At 36.8% G+C, this 27,429-nt stretch overlaps 2 protein-coding genes across 3 annotated transcripts; both read left to right on the top strand.

Annotated features, from left to right (window-relative positions):
* The first annotated feature begins 155 nt into the window (after positions 1–155).
* LOC111790987 (5-methyltetrahydropteroyltriglutamate--homocysteine methyltransferase-like) lies at positions 156–5,629 on the top strand. Its single transcript, XM_023672142.1, has 13 exons — positions 156–222; positions 1,982–2,335; positions 2,431–2,518; positions 2,624–2,751; positions 2,844–3,235; positions 3,358–3,521; positions 3,622–3,702; positions 3,800–3,966; positions 4,052–4,157; positions 4,256–4,506; positions 4,583–4,784; positions 4,872–5,373; positions 5,464–5,629. Exons 2-12 carry the CDS (start codon positions 1,986–1,988, stop codon positions 5,238–5,240), a joined length of 2,298 nt encoding a protein of 765 aa, XP_023527910.1. The 5' UTR covers positions 156–222; positions 1,982–1,985; the 3' UTR covers positions 5,241–5,373; positions 5,464–5,629.
* A 6,766-nt stretch (positions 5,630–12,395) lies between these two features.
* Positions 12,396–27,122, top strand: LOC111790691 (double-stranded RNA-binding protein 4-like). 2 transcript variants are annotated; one of them, XM_023671704.1, is made up of 7 exons: positions 12,396–12,900; positions 17,802–17,909; positions 18,058–18,180; positions 25,375–25,610; positions 25,724–25,940; positions 26,181–26,333; positions 26,580–27,120. In XM_023671704.1, exons 1-7 carry the CDS (start codon positions 12,540–12,542, stop codon positions 26,867–26,869), a joined length of 1,488 nt encoding a protein of 495 aa, XP_023527472.1. In that variant the 5' UTR covers positions 12,396–12,539; the 3' UTR covers positions 26,870–27,120. The 2 variants fall into 2 exon arrangements, with proteins under 2 accessions (XP_023527472.1, XP_023527473.1); XM_023671705.1 differs by lacking the exon at positions 26,181–26,333 and having other exon boundaries at positions 26,580–27,122.
* Positions 27,123–27,429: the final 307 nt, after the last annotated feature.

Here is a 27,429-nt window from a genome sequence, read left to right as displayed (position 1 = left end):
ATTATTATTATTATTATTATTATTATTATTATTATTATTATTATTAACCAACATTTCAGAACTCAAAAAAATTATAAATTTAAATTAATTGCCACGTCATTGGTCTCGTTTTGTATATAAATCGAACTCCATTTCCGCTTCTTCCAACTCGCGCCGTTGCTCCTCTCTCTGCCTTCCACACTCTCTCCGACTTCACGTACCCTACGCTCTCTCTATCTCAAGGTTTGCTCTCTTCTTCCCTTCTCAATGCTCTTTCCCATTCCCTATTGCTGGATCTCAAGCTGTGTGTATCTACATTTTGCTTTACCCTGGATTCCGCAATTTCTTCTTTTCTTGCTTTTGAATGGTTGCTCATTCCGGAATCTGCTTCGCATTCTTCGATTCACTGTCTTCTTCGTTTCTCTTCTGTTTCCGTTTTCACTACTACTCTGCTACAGATCTGCGAAGATTCTTGATGCTTAAAATGTTTTTTTTTTTTTTTTTTTTTTTTTTTTTTTTTTTTTTTTTAGTTATATCTTCATTTGTATATTAAAATATATTATTTCAAATTTTGAGCCAAATGAGTATCCACCCATGCTTATACTTCATGAATGAAATGCTTCTTCTCTATGGGCCCATTCTCCACTTGCTTGAAAACGACTTAATTTATGATTAGATCATAAACTAATTATTCATTAGAGAGTTAGTAGTACATAAGGTGTAAAATGAATTACAACGATGAAATAGAATTTTGACGGTAACGTCCCATTAGGTTAAAAAAAAATAATAATAAAATAAATAATAACAATAATAATAACTTGCGTGGTCGTCGAGAAACGTGTGAGTGATGGAGAAATCGCGCCTCCAACAAACTCACGACCATATTGGAAGTCCTACACTTCAACAAACTCTCATATCTCACATGTAAGAAAAGGAAACACGAAATGTCAAGAGAAAAGGATGGATGGCGAACGATTTTGTCTCGTTGAACATAAACGCCGGCGAAACAAACGAAAGATGAGAAAACATACAAAGGATTAACACAACCATTGTTCTGGGAAGATGAGGGCGAGCTCCACGAGTTTATATGATTCCAAAATGTGTAATAACAGCGGCTGACAAGCATGGGTTTAAGAAAAACAATAACGTTAGGAAATCTCACATTTTTGTTGTAAGTAGATAAAGGCATTGCAATGACATGGAAGAGAGGACTAAGGAGTCAAGAAACGCCTTGATGCACACGAGAAATTACCACTAAAACGATGGGGTAGCTTTATGGACCAAAAGGATAAACTGATTGTCAATAATACAACTCTGTGTGTACAAGCTGGAATCCCGAGCGACAAAAATGGGCATCCCGTGGGCTAACGTAGGGCTAAACTTTTTGACAAGACAACATAATAAGATTGAGACACATCTAAGCAACTTGAAAATCTGGAGCTGGGTTGGGGATTGGNTTTTTTTTTTTTTTTTTTTTTTTTTTTTTTTTTTTCCCTAGATCTGCCTCATTTGCCACCGGGGGAGGTTCTTTTTTAGCCTTTTCAAGTACAAGATATGTCTGCTGCTCAGATGCCTTTTTACTTTTGATGATGCTTTTATTTTTCTCGGGATATGCAACTTGTTTTTTTTTTTTTTTGTTTTTTGTACTTTACTCATGGATCTCCAGTTTATGGATGTCCATTGTGTTTTCTTGTTGTGTTATGGATGTTATTCTTTCGCTTCATTTTCATATCAATCCAATGATTTCATCTCGTTTCTTATAAAGCAATACTCTAGATTGGACTGCTCTTACTATAGATCCATGCATCAGCGAACATTCAAGTTTATCGATAACTTGAATCCTTGTTTCTGCTTCATCATGCTGTATAATATTTCTAGTTCTTATTAGATATTTTATAGCCTTCCATCACAGAAGTTGCAGAATGAAAGAAGAAAAAATGCTGTGAAGTGCATAATGGAATTTGTTTGTTTGTACTTATGTCTGTGATCTCTTAATAAGCAGAACAATGGCATCCCACATTGTTGGATACCCCCGTATGGGCCCCAAGAGAGAGCTCAAGTTTGCTCTTGAATCATTCTGGGATGGAAAGAGCTCTGCAGAAGATTTGAAAAAGGTGGCAGCAGATCTGAGGTCATCCATCTGGAAACAGATGGCTGATGCCGGGATCAAGTACATCCCCAGCAATACTTTTTCGTACTATGATCAGGTGCTTGATGCCACTGCAACTCTTGGAGCTGTTCCTCCTAGATATGGTTGGACTGGTGGTGAGATTGGATTCGACACTTACTTCTCCATGGCTAGAGGAAATGCATCTGTTCCAGCCATGGAAATGACCAAGTGGTTTGACACAAACTAGTAAGTAATGATTAGGAGAAACGAGATTTGTTCTTATTATGCAGTGACAATATAATGGAATTGGCATAACTAACCCTGTCAACGCAATCATGCAGTCATTTCATCGTCCCTGAGTTGGGACCAGAGGTGAAGTTCTCATATGCTTCACACAAGGCCGTGGAGGAATACAAAGAAGCCAAGGCTGTACGTGTTGTTCTCAATTCATATTTCTTAATTTAGACAATAGAAGGATCTAGTCTAGTTCGTTGTAACTATACTTGTAATGATAGACTATGTTAACTCGTGCAGCTTGGAGTTGAAACTGTTCCAGTTCTTATTGGTCCCGTGTCATATTTGTTGCTCTCTAAGCCAGCCAAGGGTGTGGACAAGAACTTCGTCCTTCTTTCCCTTCTTAACAAGATCCTTCCCATCTACAAGTAAAAAACTGTTTCTTTACCTCTATACAGTGTGTGTTCCCCATTAACAACCGTCTCTTCTCACTGTAGATTAACAATGGATCATTTTGCAGGGAGGTTGTGTCAGATCTTAAGGCTGCAGGTGCTTCTTGGATTCAGTTTGATGAGCCTACATTGGTGATGGATCTTGGTTCTGACAAATTGAAGGCCTTCTCTGATGCATATTCTGAACTGGAATCAACTCTCTCTGGGTTGAATGTTCTTGTTGAGACATATTTTGCTGATATTCCTGATGAGGCATACAAGACCTTGACTGCTTTGAAGGGTGTCACTGCCTATGGATTTGATTTGGTTCGTGGAACTAAGACATTTGATTTAATCAAGGGTGGTTTCCCTAAGGGAAAATTTCTTTTTGCTGGAGTAGTTGATGGAAGGAACATTTGGGCCAACGATCTTGCCACCTCAGTCAATATATTGGAGGAACTAGCTGGCATAGTGGGCAAAGGTATCTTCTGCTTATATTTATGGTACTTAATATGTACGTTGCACCTGATGTTATGGTTTCAGAATAGAGACTGGTTTCTTACTGATTCCTTAATTCCTCCTTCCCTGAAAAAAAAAATGCAGACAATCTTGTCGTCTCCACCTCCTGCTCACTTCTGCACACTGCTGTCGACCTTGTCAACGAAACTAAGTTGGACAACGAAATAAAATCATGGCTAGCTTTTGCTGCTCAAAAGCTTGGTGAGGTCAACGCATTGGCGAAGGCTTTGGCTGGCAACAAGGACGCGGTGAGTTTTTGTGCCTCATGAAATTCATCCCGGCTGCGTTTAAGCTATGTGGCTTTGGTTCCTGAACTCTCTTAAACTAAGCTCATGGTTTTGTATTCAGGCATTCTTTGCTGCTAATGCTGAAGCTCATGCTTCAAGAAAGTCGTCCCCCAGGGTGACCAATGAGGCTGTTCAGAAAGCGGTGAGCACATATATTCCTTATCCTATCCTCAAAGTTTAATTTTTCTGTTTGCAAACACTGCATTTGCTGATGAATCGCTTTGTTCTTGCTTGCACAGGCTGCTGCTTTGAAGGGTTCCGATCATCGCCGTGCTACAAACGTTAGTACAAGACTTGATGCTCAACAGAAGAAGCTTAACCTTCCAATCCTTCCCACCACCACCATTGGATCCTTCCCTCAAACTGTTGAACTCAGGAGGGTTCGCCGGGAATACAAAGCAAACAAGTAAATAGATTAACATTACCTTTCCAAAACTCAAATATAATTCGAACCTATTTCTAACGTAGGAATTTTCCTTGGATTCCTTTAGGATTTCTGAGGATGAATATGTTAAGGCTATTAAGGAGGAAATTAACAAGGTTGTCAAGCTCCAGGAAGAGCTTGATATTGATGTCTTGGTTCATGGAGAGCCCGAGGTGAGTTTTTTTAGAGCCTTTTGAGGAGGAAGTGAAGGCTAATCCCTATCTTATATTCTAATTTTCACCTTCTAACATGAGTTTTATTTTCACTGCAGAGAAACGACATGGTTGAATACTTTGGTGAGCAGTTGTCAGGTTTTGCCTTCACCGTTAACGGTTGGGTGCAATCATATGGATCACGTTGTGTGAAGCCCCCAATCATCTATGGTGATGTGAGCCGCCCAAAACCCATGACTGTCTTCTGGTCGACCACAGCTCAGAGCATGACATCCCGCCCAATGAAGGGAATGCTCACTGGCCCTGTCACCATTCTCAACTGGTCCTTTGTTAGAGTCGACCAGCCAAGGTAACGGAAGAGAATGCCTCCATGAAAGAAAAGTTTGTTTGTTTTTCTTAATCCTTTTGTGTATACTGTCTTCCAGGTTTGAAACTTGCTACCAGATCGCGTTGGCCATCAAGGATGAGGTGGAGGATCTGGAGAAGGCTGGTATTAATGTTATCCAGATTGATGAGGCTGCTTTGAGAGAAGGGTTGCCTCTGAGGAAGTCTGAGCAAGCCTTCTACTTGGATTGGGCTGTTCACTCTTTCCGTATCACAAACGTCGGTGTGCAAGACACGACTCAGGTTACTACTAATAATCAATTACCTTTGTTGTACAGTTGTTAAAAACCAACTAGAATGGAACTCTAAGATTTCTTCATGATGTAACAGATCCACACCCACATGTGTTACTCCAACTTCAACGACATCATCCAATCCATCATCGACATGGATGCTGATGTGATCACAATTGAGAACTCTCGCTCAGATGAGAAGCTGTTGTCGGTGTTCCGTGAGGGAGTGAAGTATGGTGCTGGAATTGGGCCTGGTGTGTACGACATTCACTCCCCAAGAATACCATCATCCGAAGAGATTGCAGACCGCATTAACAAGATGCTTGCAGTGCTGGAGAAGAACGTCTTGTGGGTGAATCCCGACTGTGGACTCAAAACTCGCAAGTATACAGAGGTGAACCCGGCCCTCAAAAACATGGTGGCCGCCGCAAAGCTTCTCCGGAAGGAGCTTGCCAGTGCCAAGTGAGTTTGTTGATGATGAGTTGTCTCCACCGTCTCTTAAAAAAAAGAAGAGATATGACTCTGTTTTGTTTGTCCAAATAAGTGTGTAGGTATGCTCGTGGGAGCATTTCTTGCTCTCGAGATTGTTTTGAATCGAGGCTATGGCCCTTTCTCTCTCTCTCTCTTTTTTTTTTTTTTTTTTNTTTTTTTTTTTTTTTTTTTTTTTTTTTCCACCATAGAAATGCCGTGCTAGTATGTGTAGTAGTCTGTTATGTTTTGCTTTCAATATGTTTGGCCATTGATTGCTTATGGCTTTTGTTACCCTAAATTCACATGATGAATAGAGTGGTCGATTCTCTCTTCGCCACTTCTTTTGTATTAATAGTGGAAATAATATTTCGGATCGCTGCTGGTTGTGAAGGTGGAATGGAGAAAACTGACGGAGAGGGATAGCATTAGGGTTTACATAGATTAATACTCCCATGCTATTTGAGATGAAGAAAAGGAGCGGTCAGTTAACCGGTCATAGGTTTCAAACTATACCGCTTATTAACATAAGAAGTCTCCGGTGTAGTTTTCAGACTATATTACAAGGAATGCATAAAGTCCTGAATACAGGATTAAATTACGTCAAGGTTCAGACTGTGTTGCTTGGACGCATGAAGCTTTGGACACAAATGGTCATGGTATCTTAGGTAACCATTCGAAAAAAAAACAAGAACTAAAGAAAGAACTAAGAACAAGGCTAGGGCCAAGAAGAAGTATATGAGTTGGAACATATCAAGATCTAAGTTTTCAGGACTAAGAACTCAAAAGCTTGGAGATAAATACATAAGAACCCAAGACCAAGATACTTGAAAAAGAACCAAGGTTAAGATCTTAGAACCTAGGACCAAGGTCCTTGGGCTAAATCAGGATAATAACTCAAATTTTTTTTTAAATTGCGTTGACCTGAAGATGTTGAAGCGGCATAGATTATTTGAATTATGCCTACTATGTTCAACCAGGGTGAAAAAATAAAATGGGCGTGGAGTAATAATTCCATATTGATCCGAACCAATCCATATGCTCCCATTTTTAATAAGATTCCAGCTAGAAGCATACAAGTACTGTAATGTGTCTCTCTGTGGGTATCTGGTAACCATGTATGTAAGGGTATAATCGGTAATTTGACAGCAAAAGTACCTAAGGGCCTAAATTCTTAGGACAAAAACAAGAACAAGTCAAGAAAGAGTGTTGTACCTTAGCATCGTACCTTAGCATACCAATTATAGTCTTTCACTGGATGTCTTTTGAACAATATTGTACCCTAGCATACCAATTATAGTCTTTTTGAACAATATTGTACCCTAGCATACCAATTATAGTCTTTCACTAGATGTCTTTTGAACACTTGTTGTACCCTAGCATACCAATTATACCCTAGAAACAATAATTCCTTTGAACACTAGATGTTTTTCACATCTAATTATAGTAATGAATTATAGTCTTTCATGAACAACCCTAGCATACCAATTATACCCTAGAAACAACCATTCCTTTGGTATAAACAACCATTTTGAACACTATATGTCTTTCCCATCCAATTATAGTAATGAATAGTCACTTCTAATTGTTTAATGGCAGTTCCAAAAAAAAGCACTTTTATATCAAAAAAAGCACTTCTATACCAATTATAGTAATCAAAGTTTTGCTTTTGAGAAAAATCAACTAAATAATGAAAGATANCGGAAACGATCTTAAAAACCAATCGCGTTCCGGTAAAAAATCTCAATATCGTATTCGTTTAGAAGAAAAACAAAAATTGTGTTTTCATTATGGTCTTACAGAATGACAATTACTTTCGTAGCGCCATAAAAGCCAAAGGATCAACAGGTCAAGTTTGGGTATGCCTTTGACTATTCCTCAACCCAAGTCTCATTCAAGTTTTCTCAGGTTTTTTAAGAGACAATAAGGAGCTGAGCTGGTTGAGGATAGATGCGAATTTGGAGCAGGTGACATAGACAAGGATAAGAATCACGTTGTTCCAAATATTCCAACTGGACCTATTACACAATTCAAGGCCAAGAAGATTCAACATGCATTCATTTTTCATCTCCAAAATTGGATAAGCTCAGTTCACATTTATTGGAGGTTTAAAAGTTAATATTTGCATGGTTGAAGTAGTGGATGAAGTTGCAAGCATCATTTCATGAGTGGTTAGAAAACTTTATTTATTATTATTTTTTTAATTTCATAAAGTTTGTAATGGCAACTTCTCCCTACCCGATAGTTAAGTCGTTTGTTGTCTTTTTGCTTACATTCTCATATAACACCAATTTCAATTTCTCAAATCTTGATTTCAAAACTCTCTTTCGAAATTTCTCTGCCCTCGTTTTCTAAAAACTTTCTTCTTGAACCGAGGCTAGAGGCTCGAACATACATTGCTTGGTCGTAGGCGACGCAAGAACGAATAGGCTTAACTCACTTGTTACTGAGAAGTGAATGTCGCACAATCGCAAGTCCGCTGCCATCAACGTGCAATTATGACAAGTACTTCGTCTTTTATTGAGATTTAAGGGGTTCGGGATTAAATAACGACCACTAACTTCTTTTGTAGGGAGACTATAAATACCACAAATTATTATCTAAAAATGATTTGTGATGAATGAAATTGATCTCTCAAATTGATTTGAAACATCCCTTATAAATTTGACCATTATTTGTTGTCATTTCTATGTTTCAAGCCATTCTTATGGTTGACTCAATTTAGAAAAGGTTCCAAATCTTGCTTGTCATTTATTTGAAGAGTAATCTAATTTTAGCCTTATGTCTGGGTTGATTCCAATTTTGTAGAAGGAGGTGTTAATTTTTTGATTAAGGGTTCTTGCTCCTATAAAATTTTGGATTGTTGTGCTGACCATTAGAGTTCTTGTCAATTTGGTAATTGTATTTTGTGCCTACCCTAGAATTGATTTTATCTCTCTATTGTTTTTTTTTTCCTTGAAATCTGTCCATTTATTTTCTTACTGCCATCTAAAGATATCGAAAAAAAACAAATTATTTTATCATATTTGTTCTTAAATTGTGATTATAAACAGTCTATCGTGTATTTTAGACCACTTGCATGTTTATTTGAAGATCAAATAAACTTCAATTCATATTTTTCTTAATCCATGTAAATTTGGAACCGCTGTGTTTGATATACATATATCTATATATTTTTTTGTATCATTTGCACTTGAAGATAACTTCTAAATTTTTTCGAATTCTGTAAGGACGAAAGTTAGATCATTCTCAAATTTTCACGACCATTCTCTTTGGAATTCATTTTTTAAGTGTGCAATTCTATCTAAAAATATATTTGTGTCCTTTATTTGTTTGTTCATTTTTTGTTTTATTTTGCTTTATCTTGATTTCATTGAATAGCTGGTTACTATCATTGCTTTTTATATCAAAATTTAGCCACTTTCTCAAATAACCTACCTTTGTCGGTAATAAACACAAGTGCCCTTGAGTGTAAAATTAATGAGTTGTGTGTGAGAGATCCTAAACATATTTAACTACGGTTTATACAATCATGAACCAAGACAGAGGAAACAACTTTAGGTAATCTTCAAGGAAGGGAAATACTCCGAAAGGAAGGAGTTGAAAATGAGAAGATGACAATGTCACCTTTTGTCGAGGACATAGTCCTAGGAAGAGAGAGATGTTGGTCGAGGGAGAGGAAGAGGCAGAAGAAGGGTAGAGAAATTTTAGCACAAAAAAGAATTGCGAGGGAGTATTGGATCGGTATGGCAACCGTAGAGGGGTGAATAGGGTTTTAACGAAAGTATTTAAATGTGATTAATTTTTCTAATTATGAAACTTTTTACAAATAAGTCAAAACAATAATCAATTAGAACGGGCAATAAATCACAATAATAGTTTTAAAATTAAATAGGAAATAGTTAGAAAATATGACATCGTAGTTTTAGAGTGGTTCGGTCAAACTCGACCTACTCTACTCCCCAAGCGCCTCTTGGGAATTTGAATAAGAAACTTTCTCAACTTTTTCCACGGATCAGAGTCAAACCGCTACACCGCTTTTTTTACGAGTTCAAGAGCAAACTCAATCTTTTCCACGGTGCAGGATCAAACCGGTATAAGTATTTGAATTTTGGTAGTAATACACCACAACTGTCTCAAAGAGTAGATTTACAATTTGAAGCACTCACAACTATTTTCTCACAATACAATAAAAAAAATCTCTCTCAACAATAAGATAATAAAAATAAAATTGGAAGCTTGTAGAGAGCAACAAACCATGGAGACTTTGAACCAATAAGAATTGGAGATTTATGGGAGTTGTATTAAAAATATGGAGGAAGTTGATGAGTTTATACCGTGAAGAAAAGTGAAAAAAGTAGAAATTAATATTGACCATTGAATTGTGTTAGGAGTAATGAAAGGTGGAGATTAAAAGTAAATAAATAAAAAAAAAATTAAATTCATTTATTTAATTTTTTTAAATATAATAATATAATATAAAAATAATAAAAAATTAAGGTAAGTAATGGTCGAATAACAAATTCAAAATTTATTATAAATATAATAATAATATAATAATAAAAGTAATGTGAGTAACCGGCCAATTAAAATTTCAAAATTTATTATAAATATAATAATATAATAATAATAAAAATGATGTTCATTTTAAAATATAATAATATAATAAATAATAGAATAATAATAAAAATGTAATGTTAGATTCAAGTTTATATTTTATGTAAAAATAATTTTATATAAAAACAACGATTTCAGTGAAGAAAGAAGGAGTACATTCGTAAGTATTATTCTTGAGTACTCAAGCAAAAACTATGTACTTTGCAACACGGATCCAAAAGTGTTGAAGAATATTACAAAGAAATGGAGTACTTTATGAATAGGGCATGCATTGTTCAAAACAAATTTAGAAGACATTGTTATACACGCACGGCCACACGTGTGTACGGACCAACATGAGGGAGGGAAGACGCGCGCTGAGGTATTGCCACGTGGCGCCCGTTGAACGGTCAGTCGAGGTCAAGGTTGTTGGTTTGAAACTGAAAGGACGCACTGGAAATCCGAATTCTTTTACGCTGATGCGCGGTAACAAGAAGTCAGGTCGGTGGTTCGGGTTGCGCGCGAGTCATCAAGTCGTGGACTCGAGCAGCAAGCCGTCGGCCTTCGATTCTTGCCCGACGAGAAATATTTTATTGAATTTTTCTCCACCATTGGATTCTTGACACGTGTCCCTTCTTCTCTGACATGCGCGACTCCTTTGCCACCTAACACGTGTCTCGGCCGCTGTTTGGTTCCCTCCCTTCTGCAATTTTTAAAATACGATTACTTTTCCATTTCCTTTGCATTTTCCTATTTTTTTCTACCTAACTCGGACTAACACGGTTTCTTCATGAGATTTGTAGAGTGTGTATCCACATATTTTTCTTGCAATTTATTTCTAATAAGAGAGATAATTATCTTAGTCTAAAGATGACAATAAACATCAATACCTATCTCTTTTGACGAACACGAGAACTCCTATTTTTAATCAGAATCAACTACAAATTCCTTCGTAACATACTCAAATTTCATATTCTAACTCTTAATATATGTCATAGATCTAAAAGAAATTCGAGAATCTAGATTCAAGAATTTTACCTTTAGATCTTCTCAGTTACGTGACAGTTTTGGACGATTTAGGAGTCAAGAATGTTCTCCTCTAGATTTCTATGAAGATTTTGTGACCCTAAATTGATGAGTCGCACAAGAGCTGATAGAGTCGGGAGAGCTAGATAGTGTCTGTTAGGCTGGCTTGTTGGCTTAGACTTCCAAGCTTATGTCTAGCATTGTGGGGCTTGTCTCATTGGGTCGTGCATGCGCGTGATGCTAGACTTGGAAGCCATGCTATTTGCACGTTTGGGCTCCATGAATTAGTTGTCACAATTTTAAATGATTATTTAAAAAGAAAATATTTAGAAACTGCAAAATATAATTAAAGTGATTAAATAATAAAAAGAAATTCGAAATTTCACTCCCATTTATGAACTAAAAAAAATAAATAGTTAAATAAGAACCACTCTAACCATTTTTTTTCCTTCAAAATTGAGGTAGATTTTACGATACAATTCAAAAATGGTATTTAATAGGGGTGTACATGGTTTGGATTGGGTCGGGTTGAGGGATTTTTTTTTGACCAAACCCAAAAGTTCGGATTGGTTGGATTAGTAACAAACCCAATCCGAAACTTTTCACAACCCAACCCAACCTTCTTCGAATTGAGTTGTTTTTTTAAATTTATTTATCGACAATGTATAATTATTCGAATGCAATCTTAGATAAAATATATTAAAAGTTCATAAACAAATACAAATTAATTTAGAAAAAAAAAATAAAATAAAAAAGAATAATAATATAAAATAAGGACCGAAAATTATGATTCTTTGATAAAAATCCATCCGAATGAAAATTATATATATATTTATATGATTCTTTGATATAAGTATATTCTTATATACTTATGTGAATTATTTGAGATATATTCCATTTTGATAATACAAGTAAAGAGAACCCTCCTCTTATTATTATTATTATTTTTTTCTTTATTTGAATTTTGCATTTTAATTGAATGTGTCAAAAATTTGGAAAGAATTAGTGAGACAAAGATTCTTTCTAAAGAGTCAGAACTATTATATGTCCAAAATTCAATATTGAAATAATTTCAGAGGTTGAAAAAATAAAAATATATAATATATATAATTTTAAAACATGGATCAAAATAACAATAATATAAACAAATATTTGGCTAGCGTCAAACTCGTGTCACTGGACTAAACTCAGTACTACTGGCAAACCCATTAATACGAAAAGGTTCTTAACATATTTTATATATTTTTATTTGGCTCGGGACAATTCGAAGGTTTTGTCCAGAACTCGAAATTGAACCGATTCAGTTCGGGTTCAGAAAAATGAACCAAACCCTGCTCGAAATGCTAATCCAACCCAACCAACCTATATAGTTTGGGTTGGGCTAGTCCGAGTTGTCGGATTGAATGTACCCTAGTATTTAAGATATTTTACTCTTGAAAAAAAGAAAAAAAGAAAAAAAGAAAAAAGAAAAAAAGAAAAAAAAAAAAAGGATAATTTACAATGTATTATTACTACACGATGCATTCCTGGATTTGGGGGAAATTAAGTGTGAAGAAAGAAGTGAAGTCTCTCCTCAAGCTAGCACTCCACTGTCACCATCATCTTCTCAATTTCTTGATTTCCTCTCCATCTCTACCTGAATCCATTTCTTGATCGAACGCCACCTTCCAAAATCATGTTCAAAACAAAGCTTCAAGAGCTCTGTCATCGCAAATCCTACGAATTACCCGTGTATTCCGTTGTCAAGCAAGGTCAAGATCATGACCCGCGCTTTGAGGCCACAGTCACCGTCGCCGGCAACAAATTCTGTTCCCAGACTCCTTGTAAGTCTTCCAAGCAAGCACAGAACGATGCTGCTAAACTTGCTTTTGACTTCTTTTCTCTTCCTTCTTCACCCAAGCTTCAGCCATACCATCCCCAGCCATCTTTTCCGGAATCATCTCCTCCGATGGAACAACTTCGTTACAGTCCTCAATTTTCTCATCCCTCTCTGCATATTTCTTCTTTTCCACAGCCGTCCTTGCCTTCGCAATCGGGTATGACTTTAGACTCTTCTTTCCACTTTCCATTTACTTGTCGATATGCATTTTTCATAGTTTCTACGTATCAGTTAATTAAATGTTTGAGAACCAAATATTTCATCTCTATGGCAAGAATATAAGTGGTAGAGGGAAATTCTAGAACGAGTTGAAAGATTGTGTCTGTTTCTTTTGTTAGGTTCTTTTGGAGGTTCCCTATCGGAATGAGGCTCTCTTTAGGGCAAGATTGTAGTTAGTAAATTTTGCATTACTCCATATGAATGGCTTATGTTGTCTTGCAATCAGCCTCCTAGAAGTGACAATATACATGTTCATTCGCCTCATGAACCTATTTTGGGACAGAATTGCTATTTCAGTGGGGAGTGGCAATTGTTTTTACCTTTATTATCGTGATAATTGCTATTTTGTTTCCTATTGCCGGTCTGTCGATTCTTTGATTTTTTGACTTCTTATCTTAGAGTCAAAATGTAATGGCCCAAGCAGACCGCTGGTAGTAGATATTGTCCTCTTTATGCTTCCCCTCAAGGTTTTTAAAACGCGTATGCTAGGGAAAGGTTTCCACACTGCTAGGAAAAGGTTTCCACACCCTTAGAAAGGGTGTTTCGTTCTCCTCCCCAACCGATGTGGGATCTCACACAAAAGAAATCCCAAAGATGAAGAAGCCGAAGATTATATTTCCCTTGTGAGGAACTTTGGACCTTTATTCTCTTCATGGAGACAAAGACATTAACTTGGAAGCTTGATGGGGATTAGGTTCTTTCTCTTGCGAATTTCGTGTTTGGGGATTTATATACAGCAATCGTTTTATCCTCAGTCAGGATTTTACTGAAGTAATTTGGAGCCATCCCTTTTGTTTTTTGGAACACATAATTTCATTGATAAAATGAAATTACAAAAAGGTGAATCCTATCCATTATGTTACTAAAAACTATTCCAATGGGTTATGAGAGAAGATAAACTATAATTACAAAATGGAGGAGTCAATTTACAAATTTATCCACAAAAGAGCTGGGTAAAGAATTGAAGCCTAGGTAAAAAATGTATGAGAAAGTATGAGAACTTCTCTCCACCCAAATAGACCAAAAGAAAGCCTAGATAAAGTTATCATCGAAACGTACCTTTCCAACAACAGATGTGTCGAGCTCACGAAACACCCTCATTTTTTTCCTGACATGTGGTTGCTTGTTCTAGTATCTAGGTACCAGGAATTTTTAGCTCCAATATTGGTTGTTGGCGGCACTATAGTTTCATTCAACCTCACAAAATCAGGCTCTTTGTCACGTGCAGTTTTAATTTCACACGCCTCTATCATTAGCAATGAAGACTCCTCATCCTTCTGCATCTCCTTCAAGTTGAGTTGTTTGTCTTTTGTGGAACACTATGATGCGAAGTGTTCCATCGGCTGACACCTGTAACATTTAATTTTACTTTTATCGAATTTCTTCTTCTGAGTTTGTGACAATCCTTCATCTCCTCGATGCCAATCACATCTCCCACGGCCTCTCCATCTTCCACGACCCCGTCACCTGCCTCCTCTGGAACTGCCTTGATCCTTCCCTTCTTTCTTTGAGGATTTTGCATTCTGTCGTCCCTTCCATTCTGCACGAGTGAGGAGAACGGTTTCATCTTTTTCTCCAAACCCTTGCATCCTTTCTTTATGTGTCTTGAGTGATCCAATAATCTCATCAACAAATTTCGTTTTGAGATCACTGAACTCCTCAATCGTTGAAGTGATTTGAAGAAACTTTGCAGAGGTGGATCGTAGAAGCTTTTTAACTACTTGGATATCATCCACAGTATTGTCGAAGCCTCTTAATTTGTTGACAATTATGGTGAGTTTTCCAGCATACTCATAAATACTTTTTGAATCCCATCCTCAACGCTTCAAACTCCCACCAGAGAGTCTGCGTTCCAACTTCTTTCACTCTTTCCGCACCTAGATTCATATTTTTCAACATGATCTAGGCTTCCTTGGCCGTTTTCTTGGCACCCAACTGTAGCAACTTATTTTCTCCAATACTTTGATAAATAGCTGCTAAAGCCATCTTATCTTTGCGATTATCTACTGTTTCGGGTGATTTAATTGTCTCCCAAACACCTTGTGCCATCATAAATACCTCTTAATTGCCCAAGCTGCATAGTTGCATTTTGTCAACATCAGGTATTTGAGTGTGACAGGTCCCTCCTTTTTTTGAATCCGTACACTCACTTCATTTGAGGCATCATCTTCTATCGCATTGGTGCTTTGGCTCCTGTCACTCGATTCCTGTCTCATTTTTTGATCTCTCTCTTCTTGACCGCTCAATCTCTAGGTGAGACATGATTGAAAACAAGCTTTGATCTTGTAGCTCTGATACCAAATGAAAGAAAATAACGGAAGAAGGAGCAAAGACACACAAATTAATTTTCCTCTTTTTTTTTGTGGTGTGTTACTATATTGACACTATTTTTGTTATATAATAAAAAAATAACACATTTCTTGATACAAATAAGCTACCACTACTTCCACTAATTCCACCTCCTAAAAATTAGTTCCACTCTTCCACTGCTTCCACTCTTCCTATCGTCCATATCTCCAGCCTTTTTTCATGGACAAATAAACAACAAAATAAAATAAATACTAACAGCTACTTTTAGCCAAAACCTTACGAAGGAAAAGAAATAAATAAAACAAGTGTATAACCAACACCAGATCCACCTAGCGGATAAAGATTTATTTTTATGCTGTTAGCCAATATTCCCTAAACTCCCTTCATCAATTAGGAGCTTGACTTGACCCATTTTAGGAGGTGAGAAGCCTTTCTTCTCTTTCCTGCTTTTCCAAATAAAATTGCAGGACAAACACTCACTGGCAAACAAGGCCATGGGAGGGATGGGGTAAAGGGCCAAATAATAACTAGTGAGATTAGTCAAAGTAGCTTGGATAAGAGGACGACCCTCTTTCGATATGTGAAACTATCCCCATGAGTTAAGCCTATTCTCCACTTTTTCCAGAGTAGAAGCCAAAAGGAGTAAGATTGAGGTTTGCCATTGAGAAGCAATTCCAAATAAGAAGTTGGCCAATTTCCTTCATTGCACCTGAAATTAACGGTAAGAGAAAATACCATTTGTAGGTCAAACATCGAAAGTAGGAATTGTAGGAAAATTTTTGGCCAGACTAGAACTCCAAAGGCGAACATCCCCCTCCCTGGGCTAATACAAAACTCTTCCAACAAAGATTAAAGAGTTAGAACGTCTGTCATTTTCCTATTGATCAACGGACGACGAAACCCAAAGAAGGAGATAGAGAGTTCTCAAACTGAGAAGGGCTTGTAGCTTCCAAATGATTCTCGAAGAGAATAGCTGATATAAGGAGGAAACATGGAGTAAAGGGGTTTATCCCCGCCCATTTATCCTCTCAAAAGTAAGTATCCCCCCACCTCCTTTAACACAATAAAGAAATTGTGAAAGAAATGGTAGCTCAATAGAAATATATTTTCATGGGTTTCTAGAAATGCATTTAACCCCACTAACAAGGAAGCTCAATAGAAATAACCATTTAGCTACTAAGGCTTTGTTCCTGGCTCTTACGTTATCTATGCCTAACCTTCCAAGGTTTAGCAGCCTGCACCACCTCCCATCTCACATGATGAGAACCTTTCTCCTCATCAGCTCCCTCCCATAAGAATCCTTTTCAACTTCTCAAAAACTTAGCTAACCACACTAGGGACACTGAAGAGGGACATAAAAATAGATCGGGATGTCGTTCAAGACTGATTGGGTTGGATTGAAAGTCCCAACATGGGAAGAAAGGATGGGTGCAACATTAAATACAAGCTAAGGGAGAATTCAAGAGCTTCTTTCTCCAAATGTCCAACATAATTCTAATAAAAAAATATTCCTGCACCTTCCTATTTCCTTATATGCTTATATATCCCATAACGACGACATTTCTCAATCCATGTCTTAACCAATTCATGGGCCCCACTCATATATTACTCACTCCTTGCACAATTTTTCTTTCCCCCTAGTGTTGTCCTATGACAAACCTTTGTTACTGGGGCCGATGCCTATCACGTGTGGACTTGGGACCATTGGAGAAATTTGCAGATGATGGAGAAAGAGTTGTCTATGGACACTATATACATGGAGATGTCAACGACACAAGTGGAAGGTGCGTGATGTGAGGTAGAAGAAGAGTCTACTTTCCAGGTCATGTTTGTCCATTCTATGAGCACGAGTTGGATGTTACTTTAGGTATATCCTAACTAAAGCCAATATTATTAAACTACCTAGTGTGAAAAGTTTGAACCCTTAAAATCCACAAAATTATGTCATATTCATAGATCTAAAGACTAACGGTAGGTATATTATTGTGGAGATAGAAGTGCGGTGATCAAGTATACAAATGACTTGGCCATAGAGAGATAATGGACATGGTTTAGATTTTTGAAGATTAATCATGACTAGAAATCGTGAGTGAAAGAGTGCACCACATGCATGAAAGAGATAATGAACCTTGGGTTTGAGTATGTTCGTTGCAAGATGATGGCATGAATTTTTACAAAATGTTTTCATGACATGGGCCCTATTAGTAACTGTTTCTGAAAACCATTTCAGGATTTGTGCTCACCAAATACTTACCTGTCGTTCTTGATATGCCTTGCATTTTTAAAAACATAAAATTAAATATGATTCAATCAATTGCACCCAGCGTACAGTTTTCCCTTCTATTCTAATCTTAATGACATTGTCATGGACTACTAATTACTTGAAAACTTTGGCCTTCTGCTATTAGTTGTTATCCTGGACAACACAATGTGATGAAGATTTAGTTAGGTTGGGATTCAGACATAATATTTATTTTTCCAATATGCTAGAATGCTTAAAATATTGTTGTCACTTTCCTTTTCTTGCAGACACTTTTGGTGCAACAACTAACCTGGACAACACAGTTTCTTACCCACTGAGACCACTAAAGCTTGAGGTGGCAAATGAATGTTCTGAACTTGTGGAATCCACTAAAGGTTTTAAAAGCAGCATTCAATGTTTATAAAGCTTTCCAGCAACTTTTCACATCCTTAAAAAATAATAATTATTGTTTCATCAAATTATTTTCTGAGTGTGCGCGCTAGGATACTTACATTTGTTAATGTGGTTTGATTCTTCCTGTAGATTCTTCTATCACGAGTAATATGGATGTCAAATTTTCAGCACAGTCAGTTGAACCGAAAATTCAAAACACTGACAAGTCTCCCGTGGTTGATTACTTTGACAAAGAATGCAGTAAATTGACTGGTTAGAAAGGATTATCACCATATTCATGTACATTAAAAAAGATATATTGCTTCAATATTATGGTAGCATTGTGGCACATATTGGTTTATTTTGACTATGTTCTGGCATGCATATGGTATGATTTACTCGTATCCTTTACCAAGTCAAGATGGTTGAACACTTTAAATGCTCATATGATCAGCAACTTTATGTCGGGTTGGCACAAATATTAGATTGCAATATGGAAGTAGATGATAGCTTTTTATCTAAAAACATATGGAGGTAAAATATTATGTTTACATTTCTTTCTTTTTCTTTTTTGGAAACACATGCTGGTATTTGTTATTGTATCCTTTGTTGTAATGTATGTTGGATTCTGAAGAATGGAGTAGGATGACTTTTTTTTATGAGATTTTATTTGGATGATAGATTTGTAGGGTTTAATTAGCTTTTAAGAATCCAACATAGGTAGGAAAAATAAAATATGTATTCTATCCTTGGAGTTCTCAAGTAAGTCGAAGAAAAGAAAGAAAAAAAGGAAGAAAGAATAGGTGACCAGTGGGTTTCACATATGCAAGGAGAGGGAAGAACTAGTAAGGTTGGGGGTCATTTAGCCTCTAACAATGTCGAGGTTATTCGGCAGGGTAGGCTAGTCGGGTTTTTGTGGGTTAAGACTGAGCAACTGCTACTAATATAGGGAGAGGACTATTGACAGGAGGCTAGAATGTGAAAGTCCCACCTCTCAAGTGCTTGGAAGGTGAAGTACCTAATATTTATTAACAATGTCTTCTAAATTTGTTTTGAACGATGCATCATCATTTTTTCTATAATGAGTTTTTTAGCTAACTTTTATGCACTTCAATTACATTTGATTGATACTATTACATTTGGTTGCCAATAAATTTGTAGGGTTTTAAATCCTAAGTCGGTAGTCATTCCATTTCATTTCCTTCAAAGCTCTTTACCTTCTTTGTTGATCCCAATGGCTATCAGATCCGTTGTAAACACACAAACTAAAATCAATTACATTATCAAACTAATCAACTTGGTTGGCTTTTGTAGCCTTACAAACTAACGTATTTAGAAATGATAAAATTAGCCAACTCTAAAAATAGGAAAAACAACCACCCACTAATTAATTTAGTGGTTCTAACATTCGTAGAGATGGGGGACATTCTAAAGAAATGGTAGCCATTTCATCCTAGAGAACAGGTCTAGTATGACTATCTTTAACAATTTCTCCCCTAAATTGATTGCAGGGATGCTTTCAGTTTACTCGTGGTACTACACACATACCCATTGACTCACGTAGTTTATGAATGCATCCAGCTTTAGTGGTTTTGTCATAATATCTGCAACTTGTTCTTGTGTGACACAATGCTTCAGCTCAATAACTCCATCTCTAGTCAAATCACGCAAGAAATGAAACCTCACATCAATGTGTTTGCTACGTCCATGCATGATTGAATTCTTGGATAGCTTAATAGTGGAACTGTTATCACATAACATAGTGATACACTTGTCTTGAAAATGACCAAGTTTTTCCAAAACTCTCCTCATCCACACCCCTTGACAAGCACAAGATGCGGCTGCCACAAATTCTGCTTCAGTAGTGGACAACGTAAGAACACATAGCCAGAAGTGCTTTTCCTATCATCTATATCTCCTGCATAATCACTGTCAGTATATGTTATCAACTCTCCATTACCCCTTTTCTGATAAAAGATTCCCAATCTATAGTACCTTTTAAGTATCTCAACACTCTTTTTGCAACATGCAAATGCAACTCTATTGGACTTGCCATAAATCTGCTTATTAGAGACACTCCATATGTGAAAAACCCAAACCCCAGGAACAATAGGGTTTTTCACACTATTACTTTTTTCCATTCTAAACTTCTCCAAAACTTCTTTTTGCATACTTTTTCTGACTAATATAGCCTTTAGGATTTTGTAAAATCTCTACCCCGAGAAAATATTTCATTTTTACCAAATCAATTATTTCAAATTCAAGTTTCATAAAATTCTTGAACTTAACAAACATGCTCTCATCATTACCAGTAAAAATTAGATCGTCAACATGTAGACTAACAATCAAAATTTTACCTCCATCTCCTGTTTGTATGAATAAAGTACGGTCACAGTTGCACCTCTCAAATCCTTCTTTGACAAAATGTGCTTCAATTCGACTGTACCATGCACGTGGGGCTTGTTTAAGGCCATATAATGCATTCTTCAATTTGTATACCTTGTATTCTTGACCTTTTTTCTCATAACCTTGTGGTTGCTCAATAAAGACGGCTTCTTTTAATTCTCCATATAAGAAAGCATTTTTCACGTCAAGCTGATACACGTTCCAACCATTCCGAACTGTTAAAGCAATTATCATTCGAATAGTATCCCACCTAGCTAGAGGTGCAAACACCTCGGTATAGTCTATACCATGTTGTTGTGCATAACCTTTTGCTACCAACCTAGCCTTATACTTGTCAACTTCACCATTTTAGTTGAGTTTGGTTTTGAAAACCCAATTTACTCCAATCTTCTTCATTCCTTTAGGCAAATCTATCAACTCCCAAGTCTCATTTCGTCTGATGGCTCCTATCTCCAAGTCCATTGCAGCTCTCCATTTTGAACTTTGAACAGCTTCTTCAAAGGTAGTCGGATCTGTAGTTGAGGTTAATAGAACTAAATTGTTGTTCTCAGCTTCTTCAGAAAATTCTCCCCTGCTCACATAATCTTCCGTCCATAATGGTGCTCTTCTGTTCCTCATTTCGGGAGTGCTTTCTTCAGATGTTGAGGAATTGGATTCAGATGACTCACTGAAAGATATACTAACTTCCCCTTCTTCTTCTGCTATCGTCTCCTCTTCAGATTCTTCCTCACTTTGGTCATGTTCGCCTCCTTCTATAATACTATCTTCCCATTCGATGGTATCAAGTCTAGCTTCTTCATTAGTTTTCCCCCAATTCCAACATTTGTTTTCTTCAAAAATAACATCTCTGCTTACAACTATCTTCTTGGACACTGGATCATAGAGTCTATATACTTTAGACTCTTCACTCATCCGTAGCAACACACAGTGAAAACTTTTATCATCTAACTTCTTTCTCTTACCGTCTGATACATGAACATGCCCAGTGCATCCAAAAACTCGAAAATAGTCAACATTAGGTTTTACGCCACTCCAAGCCTCCTCAGGAGTCATATCTTTCACTACCACTGCACGACTTCTGGTGAGCACGAGCATTGTCTAGTTTACTGCTTCTGACAAAAAATTCTCTAGAACTTGCTTCTCTGATAATATACTTCTAACCATGTTCATAATTGTTCTGTTCTTACGCTCAGCTACACCATTTTGTTGGGGAGTGTAGGCTGCAGTAAGTCGTCTACTGATACCATTAGTTTTGCAAAAATTGTTGAACTCGTGAGAGGTGAACTCTCCACCCCTGTCTGTGCATAGACAATGAATAAAATCTCCCGTCTCTTTCTCAACAAGATTTTTGAAATTCTTGAATAGTAAAGGCTTCAGACTTTTCAGCAAGAAAATATATCCACACCTTGCAGTTGTAATCATCAATAAAACTTCTAAAATACCTCTTCTTACTGTTGGAAAGAGGTTTGACGGGTCCACAGATATTTGCATGTACCAGTTGCAATCTTTGTGTTGCTCTCCATAAACTTCTCTTTAGAAATGAATCCCTATGTTGCTTTCCCACCATGCAATCAGTGCATATTTTAGACGATGCTTTCAACAGGGGTAACCCTCTCACCATTTGTTTATGTTGCAATGTTCTCAAACCTTTTAAGCCTAGGTGCCCATATCTGCGGTGCCAAAGATGAGTGTTGTCTTTTATAATTGTTTGGAAGCAAGTGGCGGTTTGTGGCATGATTCTTGCAAGTAATATGAACATCTTATTTGCAGACATTGTTGTTTGCATAATAAGCCCCTTCTTGGGATGATAGATTTTGCCTTCATGTTGTATCAAATTAGATACACCTCTCTCTTGCAATTGTCCAAGACTTAAGAGATTGTTTTTCAACTCTGGTATATAGAAAACATCAGTGATTACCTGAGTGACTTCAACGACTTGCAATCTAATGTTACTTTTTTCCTAACACCGCCATCTTGAAATTATTCCAAGCTTCACAGATTGTCGGAATTCCTCGTCAAAATCTGAGAACCATTCCTTGTTTGCACACATATGATTGCTATACCCCGAATCAAGGAACCAAACATCTTCCCTCCTTGATTGATTGAGCTCCACATATGACATCAACAAGATTTCTTCTTCATCCTAAAGCTCTGCATAATTTGCTTCCTTTTCCCATTGAGGACAATCATATCTAAAGTGTTCTAACTGATGACACTTATAACACTCAACTGTAGTTCTGTTGAATGGATGTCTACCTCTTCCTCTTCCTCGAAAAACTTCACGAGCTTGATCAACTCGTCTTCCACCGAATCTATTATCGTATGTCACCTTTAGTGTTTGTTCATCACCTACACGTCCATTCAGTCTTTGCTCATGTACCAGCAAGCTGCTTTGCAATTCATCGATTGTTAAAGTGTCTAAGTTAAGACTCTTCAATCGAACATATAACATAGTCAAATCTTGAGGTCATTGATCTGAAGATTTTTTTCAATAATCACCACTTGTTTCATGTGTTTGCCATAAATTTTCATCTTGTTTGCAATGTTGAGAGTTCGAGCAAAATATGCATCAACACTCTCACCTTCTTTCATCGGTAGGACTTCAAACTCTTTCCTAAGAGCTTGGAGTTGAGCTCTTTTTACTCTTGTGGAACCCTGGTACTTCTGCTTCAGGGAGTCCCAAATTTGTTTTGCAAGTATCTCTATTAAGGATTGTTTCCATAATAGTTTGATCAATGGCTTGGAACAAATAATTTTTGACCTTCAAGTCTTTCGGCTTCTAGTTTGCAATTGTTTTTTTTTTTTTGTTGTGCTTTGGTAATCTCTACTACTCCTGCTGCGGCAGGGATTCCGGTCTCCACCAAGGACCAATATTCCTTTGAACGAAGAAAATTTTCCATAAGCATAGACCAATGATCACAATGGCCATCAAACTTAGGAATTGCCAGTTGAACGAAATTGACAACCGCCAATATTTTGAATCTCTTTCAGCTTATTCTTTAAGGAAAAAACTGCAGTTTCTTCTTCTCACAATCAGGCCTTGCGACGTGGCTCTGATACCAAATGTTGTAAACACACAAACTAAAGTTCTAAAAACATTATCAAACAAATCAACTGATTGACTTTTAAATAGGTTACAAACTAAATTTAGAAACGATAAAATTAGTCAACTCTAACTATAGGAAAAACAACCCCGACTCATTAATTTCTCATTAATTTAGTGGTTCTAACATTTCTAGAGAAGTGTACCTCCTAAAAGAAAGGTATTATTTCATCCTAGAGAATAGATCTAGTATGACCATCTTTAACAAGGCCAACCCATGATCATCATCATACGGTGTTTTTGGGATGCCAATTGTTGATATTCTCAATTGCATTATCTTTAGCACCGGAGCAAATTGTTTTTTTGGAATGCTGGAAGGGAAAAGCATGGAAGGTGAATTGGTTCTGTTGAGGAGAGAGAAATTGGAAGACACGAGGAAGTGGTGTAGGAGGTGATACTGCACAAAAATTGGATGATGGTAAAGAACGTAGAAATGTTGCTTGAACGCAGATTGTGAAATGGAAACAGTCAATAATAACTAATCTTAAAGGGAAATGGCTATAAGCTTTTCTTCTATAGGCATAAAGATCCACACACTTCCCATAGAGGTCAATTCGAAGCGAGAGGAGGAAAGTTGCGAGTCCCTACATTTCTTCCCGTAATGGCTTTCATGGTTTGATTTTTTGAGTCTTTCTGGTAAGCTTAAGCTAAACATACATGTTGAGGTGAAGATGTTATTAATGGGTCTGTGTGAGGAAGAGGGAATTAAAGATATGGGAAAAAGGCTGTGTGTCAACTATGGTAGTGAATCTATACTTTGTTAGGAAGGATGCAAATGCGACAATAGCTAGGCCTCCAAATTTTCAATCCAACTAAAAAAAGAAAGAAAAAGAAGGCTATTGCAAAAGTGATTAATTGACATTTAAGGGACTTACAAATGCATATCTGCAAATAGGAGAGAACATGGTTTATGTGTCTTCTATGTGATGAGAATTCGTGGATGTGAGAAGTAGGACTTGCACATATTGGTTCTAAAGGAGTGTATTGGACTTCAACCATTTTCAATACTAAAAATGAAAAATTTGCCGGTGGATTCCAAATAAGAAACAAGGCCTTATCAACAAGAATTGAAGCACCAAGTAACAAATAAAAGTTCTACAATCATCTCCTATCTGTCTTTCTTCATTTCATAATCTCATGTTTCTATCTTGTCGTAATCTTGTTTGTAGAGGGTGCACAGATGTTTGGTGTTTTGGGAAAAAAGCTTTTTTTTTAAAGATCGAAGCAAGTTGACTCTTATTTAGTTCATATTGGGTGGTATCTTGTTATATTTTGTCTTATCTTTAAGTTTTCGCGTTTTATTTTAGTTAGGTTGGAGAAGGTAACAGAAACTTTTAGTGGATAGGTAAGGGTGTAGGGCATGGGCTGCATCCAATTAAGTAGGGGTTAGGCTATGATAAAGGTAGGTTGGGAGTTGGGAATTTAACCTTGAAAATGAAGCTCCCTTGGTTAGATGACATTCTGTTTAGGAGCATACCTTGCTTATAATCTATCTTTGTTCGAATAGGAGGTGCTCATTCATTGGCATGGTCATTCAAGTAATACTTGGGTTATTCTTTCTACCAGCTACACTTGATACGCTTAGCTCGAGTTGTTGGTATTGATGTGGATATACATCCGATTAATTGGAATGATACAAAACAGATTAGTACGACCTTATAAAAAACAGTGCAACTCATACATGAAGAAGATAGAAAGCTAGTAAGACTGTGTGACCAGTTACCCTTAACTATAGATGATGTTCACAAGGGAGTTAGGTTGGTTAGATGGTTGAGTTGCATTGTATCAGGTAGTTACAGCTCGAAATCGGGACTTATAAGAGGAAGAAGTCCAATTCTTTTTGGTTCTCTTATGTTATTCTTTCCAACGCATCTCACATTGCTCAAAATTTGGAGTTCATACTGCTCCAATTATGAATGATTACATATAACAACTTGGGAACTTTTTGATGCACATAGGTATGCAACATTTGTACAAGAATAAGTTGCAAAATTTCGCTCAGAAGAAAAACCTCACTTTACCTGTATACACATGTGAGCGTGATGGCCCACCCCATGCTAGTCGTTTTCGTTGTAAAGTGGAAATCGATGGAAAAACTTATGAAAGTCCAGAATTTCATGCCACATTAAAAGATGCTGAGAATGCAGTCGCAAAAGTTGCTTTACTGTCATCATGTCAAGATGGAGTTCAAGAGGCTAGTATTCCAATTCAAACCAACTTTCTGGATGTGGTTTTGTGCTTAAATGAAGTACCCTTATCTGTTACTTCTACTAATTTCTGGATGTTTATTTCGTTTATAAATTATAGGACTCTGGCCTTTACAAAAATCTGTTGCAAGAGATGGCCCAAAAAAAAGGTCTAGGTTTACCGGCTTATTCAACATCACAATCTGGTGAAATTCATGTTCCAGTTTTTGTTTCAACGGTGAAAATAGGAGAAGCAAATTTTGAAGGGGAACAATCGAGGACTAAGAAACAAGCTGAGATGAGTGCAGCCAAAGCTGCTTATATTAGCATAAAAGAGGGTAAGTGATTTTGGCAATAGTATACTTTTTTTTGTCTGTTTTGGTTCCAAGCATGGCTTTCAATTGCACGTTTTTTATTTTATGAGGTTTCGGTAGGCAATGTGTATTAGTTTATGCCATGATGGGACATGGGAGTCGATGGACTAAAGCAGAAAATATCTATCCTCGTGTTTAACTATTGATGACTAGTTATTGCTCAGCTTTATAGCATTTACTATCTTTTGTGCAATTGTAATCCAGGGAAGTCGAGTTCTACGTCTCCTAGAGGACGAGCTTCTCCTCAAGGCATCTCATGTAGGTTGCAATCCAGTGTCAGCACTGACCTGGAACTGCAAGTGAGATCCAGTCCTGTAATTTCACATCCGGCATTTGAGAAACAACCCAATGATGGAGGTGGTTTTGCCCTTTAAGACTGTTATTATATTTGGTGTTCTTTTCCTTGGCTATTACATTATATGAACTGATGGCATGCAATCAAAAGTATGCATAAATCCGCACCCAAATATGACATAAAAATGTTATTCAAACATTGAAACATGTTAGATACACCATCCTTTTAGTCCACCAAGTTTCTGATTGTTGTCATTTGATATTATTTGTGCTATATTTGTTAGTCACAGTCTTATATTCCATGTTTAGGATCTCAAAGCATTTCAACAAGAAAGAGAGCTCCATCTTCTTGTGACATTGATCATGAAGTTTCTCGTGATATTGCTATATCATCCCGTAATGTTGCTCAACCTGGTAACACCAATGATTACGTTTTGAATTTAGTCTCAAAGCTAGAAGCCGGAAAGAGTTCATCTTCCAAACGGGTCATTGTTTGCCCCCGTCAGCCGAATATGACATTTCCGAAGGATATTACTGTGTTACCAGTAAGCGATGATCAATGGGTTGCATTCTCACTCTCGACCAAAGCGAATCAATAAGCTTTGTTATGGTTTAACTCACTGTGAAGTATAATACTTCTAAAGCATAGGTAGATATATACATGCGTGTATTAACTCTTTGACTCGGAATTGTTGACGATACTTGGAACAACGTTGTTGATGTCTGATCGCTTTTGTCTTTGGGGGATTATTCGTAGTGATAAAAATGTTGGGGGGAAGGAACTGTCTTGAGTACTCAGACGTTTAATGGGGTTAAAAACGAAAATTGGAAAGCTTTCAATATTTGAACTTTTGATGGGAAATCTATTCCGATAAGGCAATCCTAATTCTAATCCTTCTAATTCTCAGCGCAACTATACAAGACGAAGTAATAACCCTTGAATCAAAGTAATTTGGATCTAGAATTAGATTACTCAAGTTAGACCAAATTTAGATCTAGGATTAGATTACTCAGCTTAGATTATCTAGGAAGATTTAGAATCTTATTTTAAATTGAGTCACCCCACAATGATCAAAATTTATTGGAGGGTTCCTCTTTGAAGATTTAGAAATTTGTTACCTTATTCTAAATTGAGTCACTCCATAATTGAATTTATCAA

Source organism: Cucurbita pepo, chromosome LG03 (assembly GCF_002806865.2).
Source record: "Cucurbita pepo subsp. pepo cultivar mu-cu-16 chromosome LG03, ASM280686v2, whole genome shotgun sequence".
NCBI lineage: Eukaryota > Viridiplantae > Streptophyta > Magnoliopsida > Cucurbitales > Cucurbitaceae > Cucurbita > Cucurbita pepo.
Note: the sequence above shows the minus strand (reverse complement) of the source record. Positions and strands in the feature narration are given on the sequence as shown.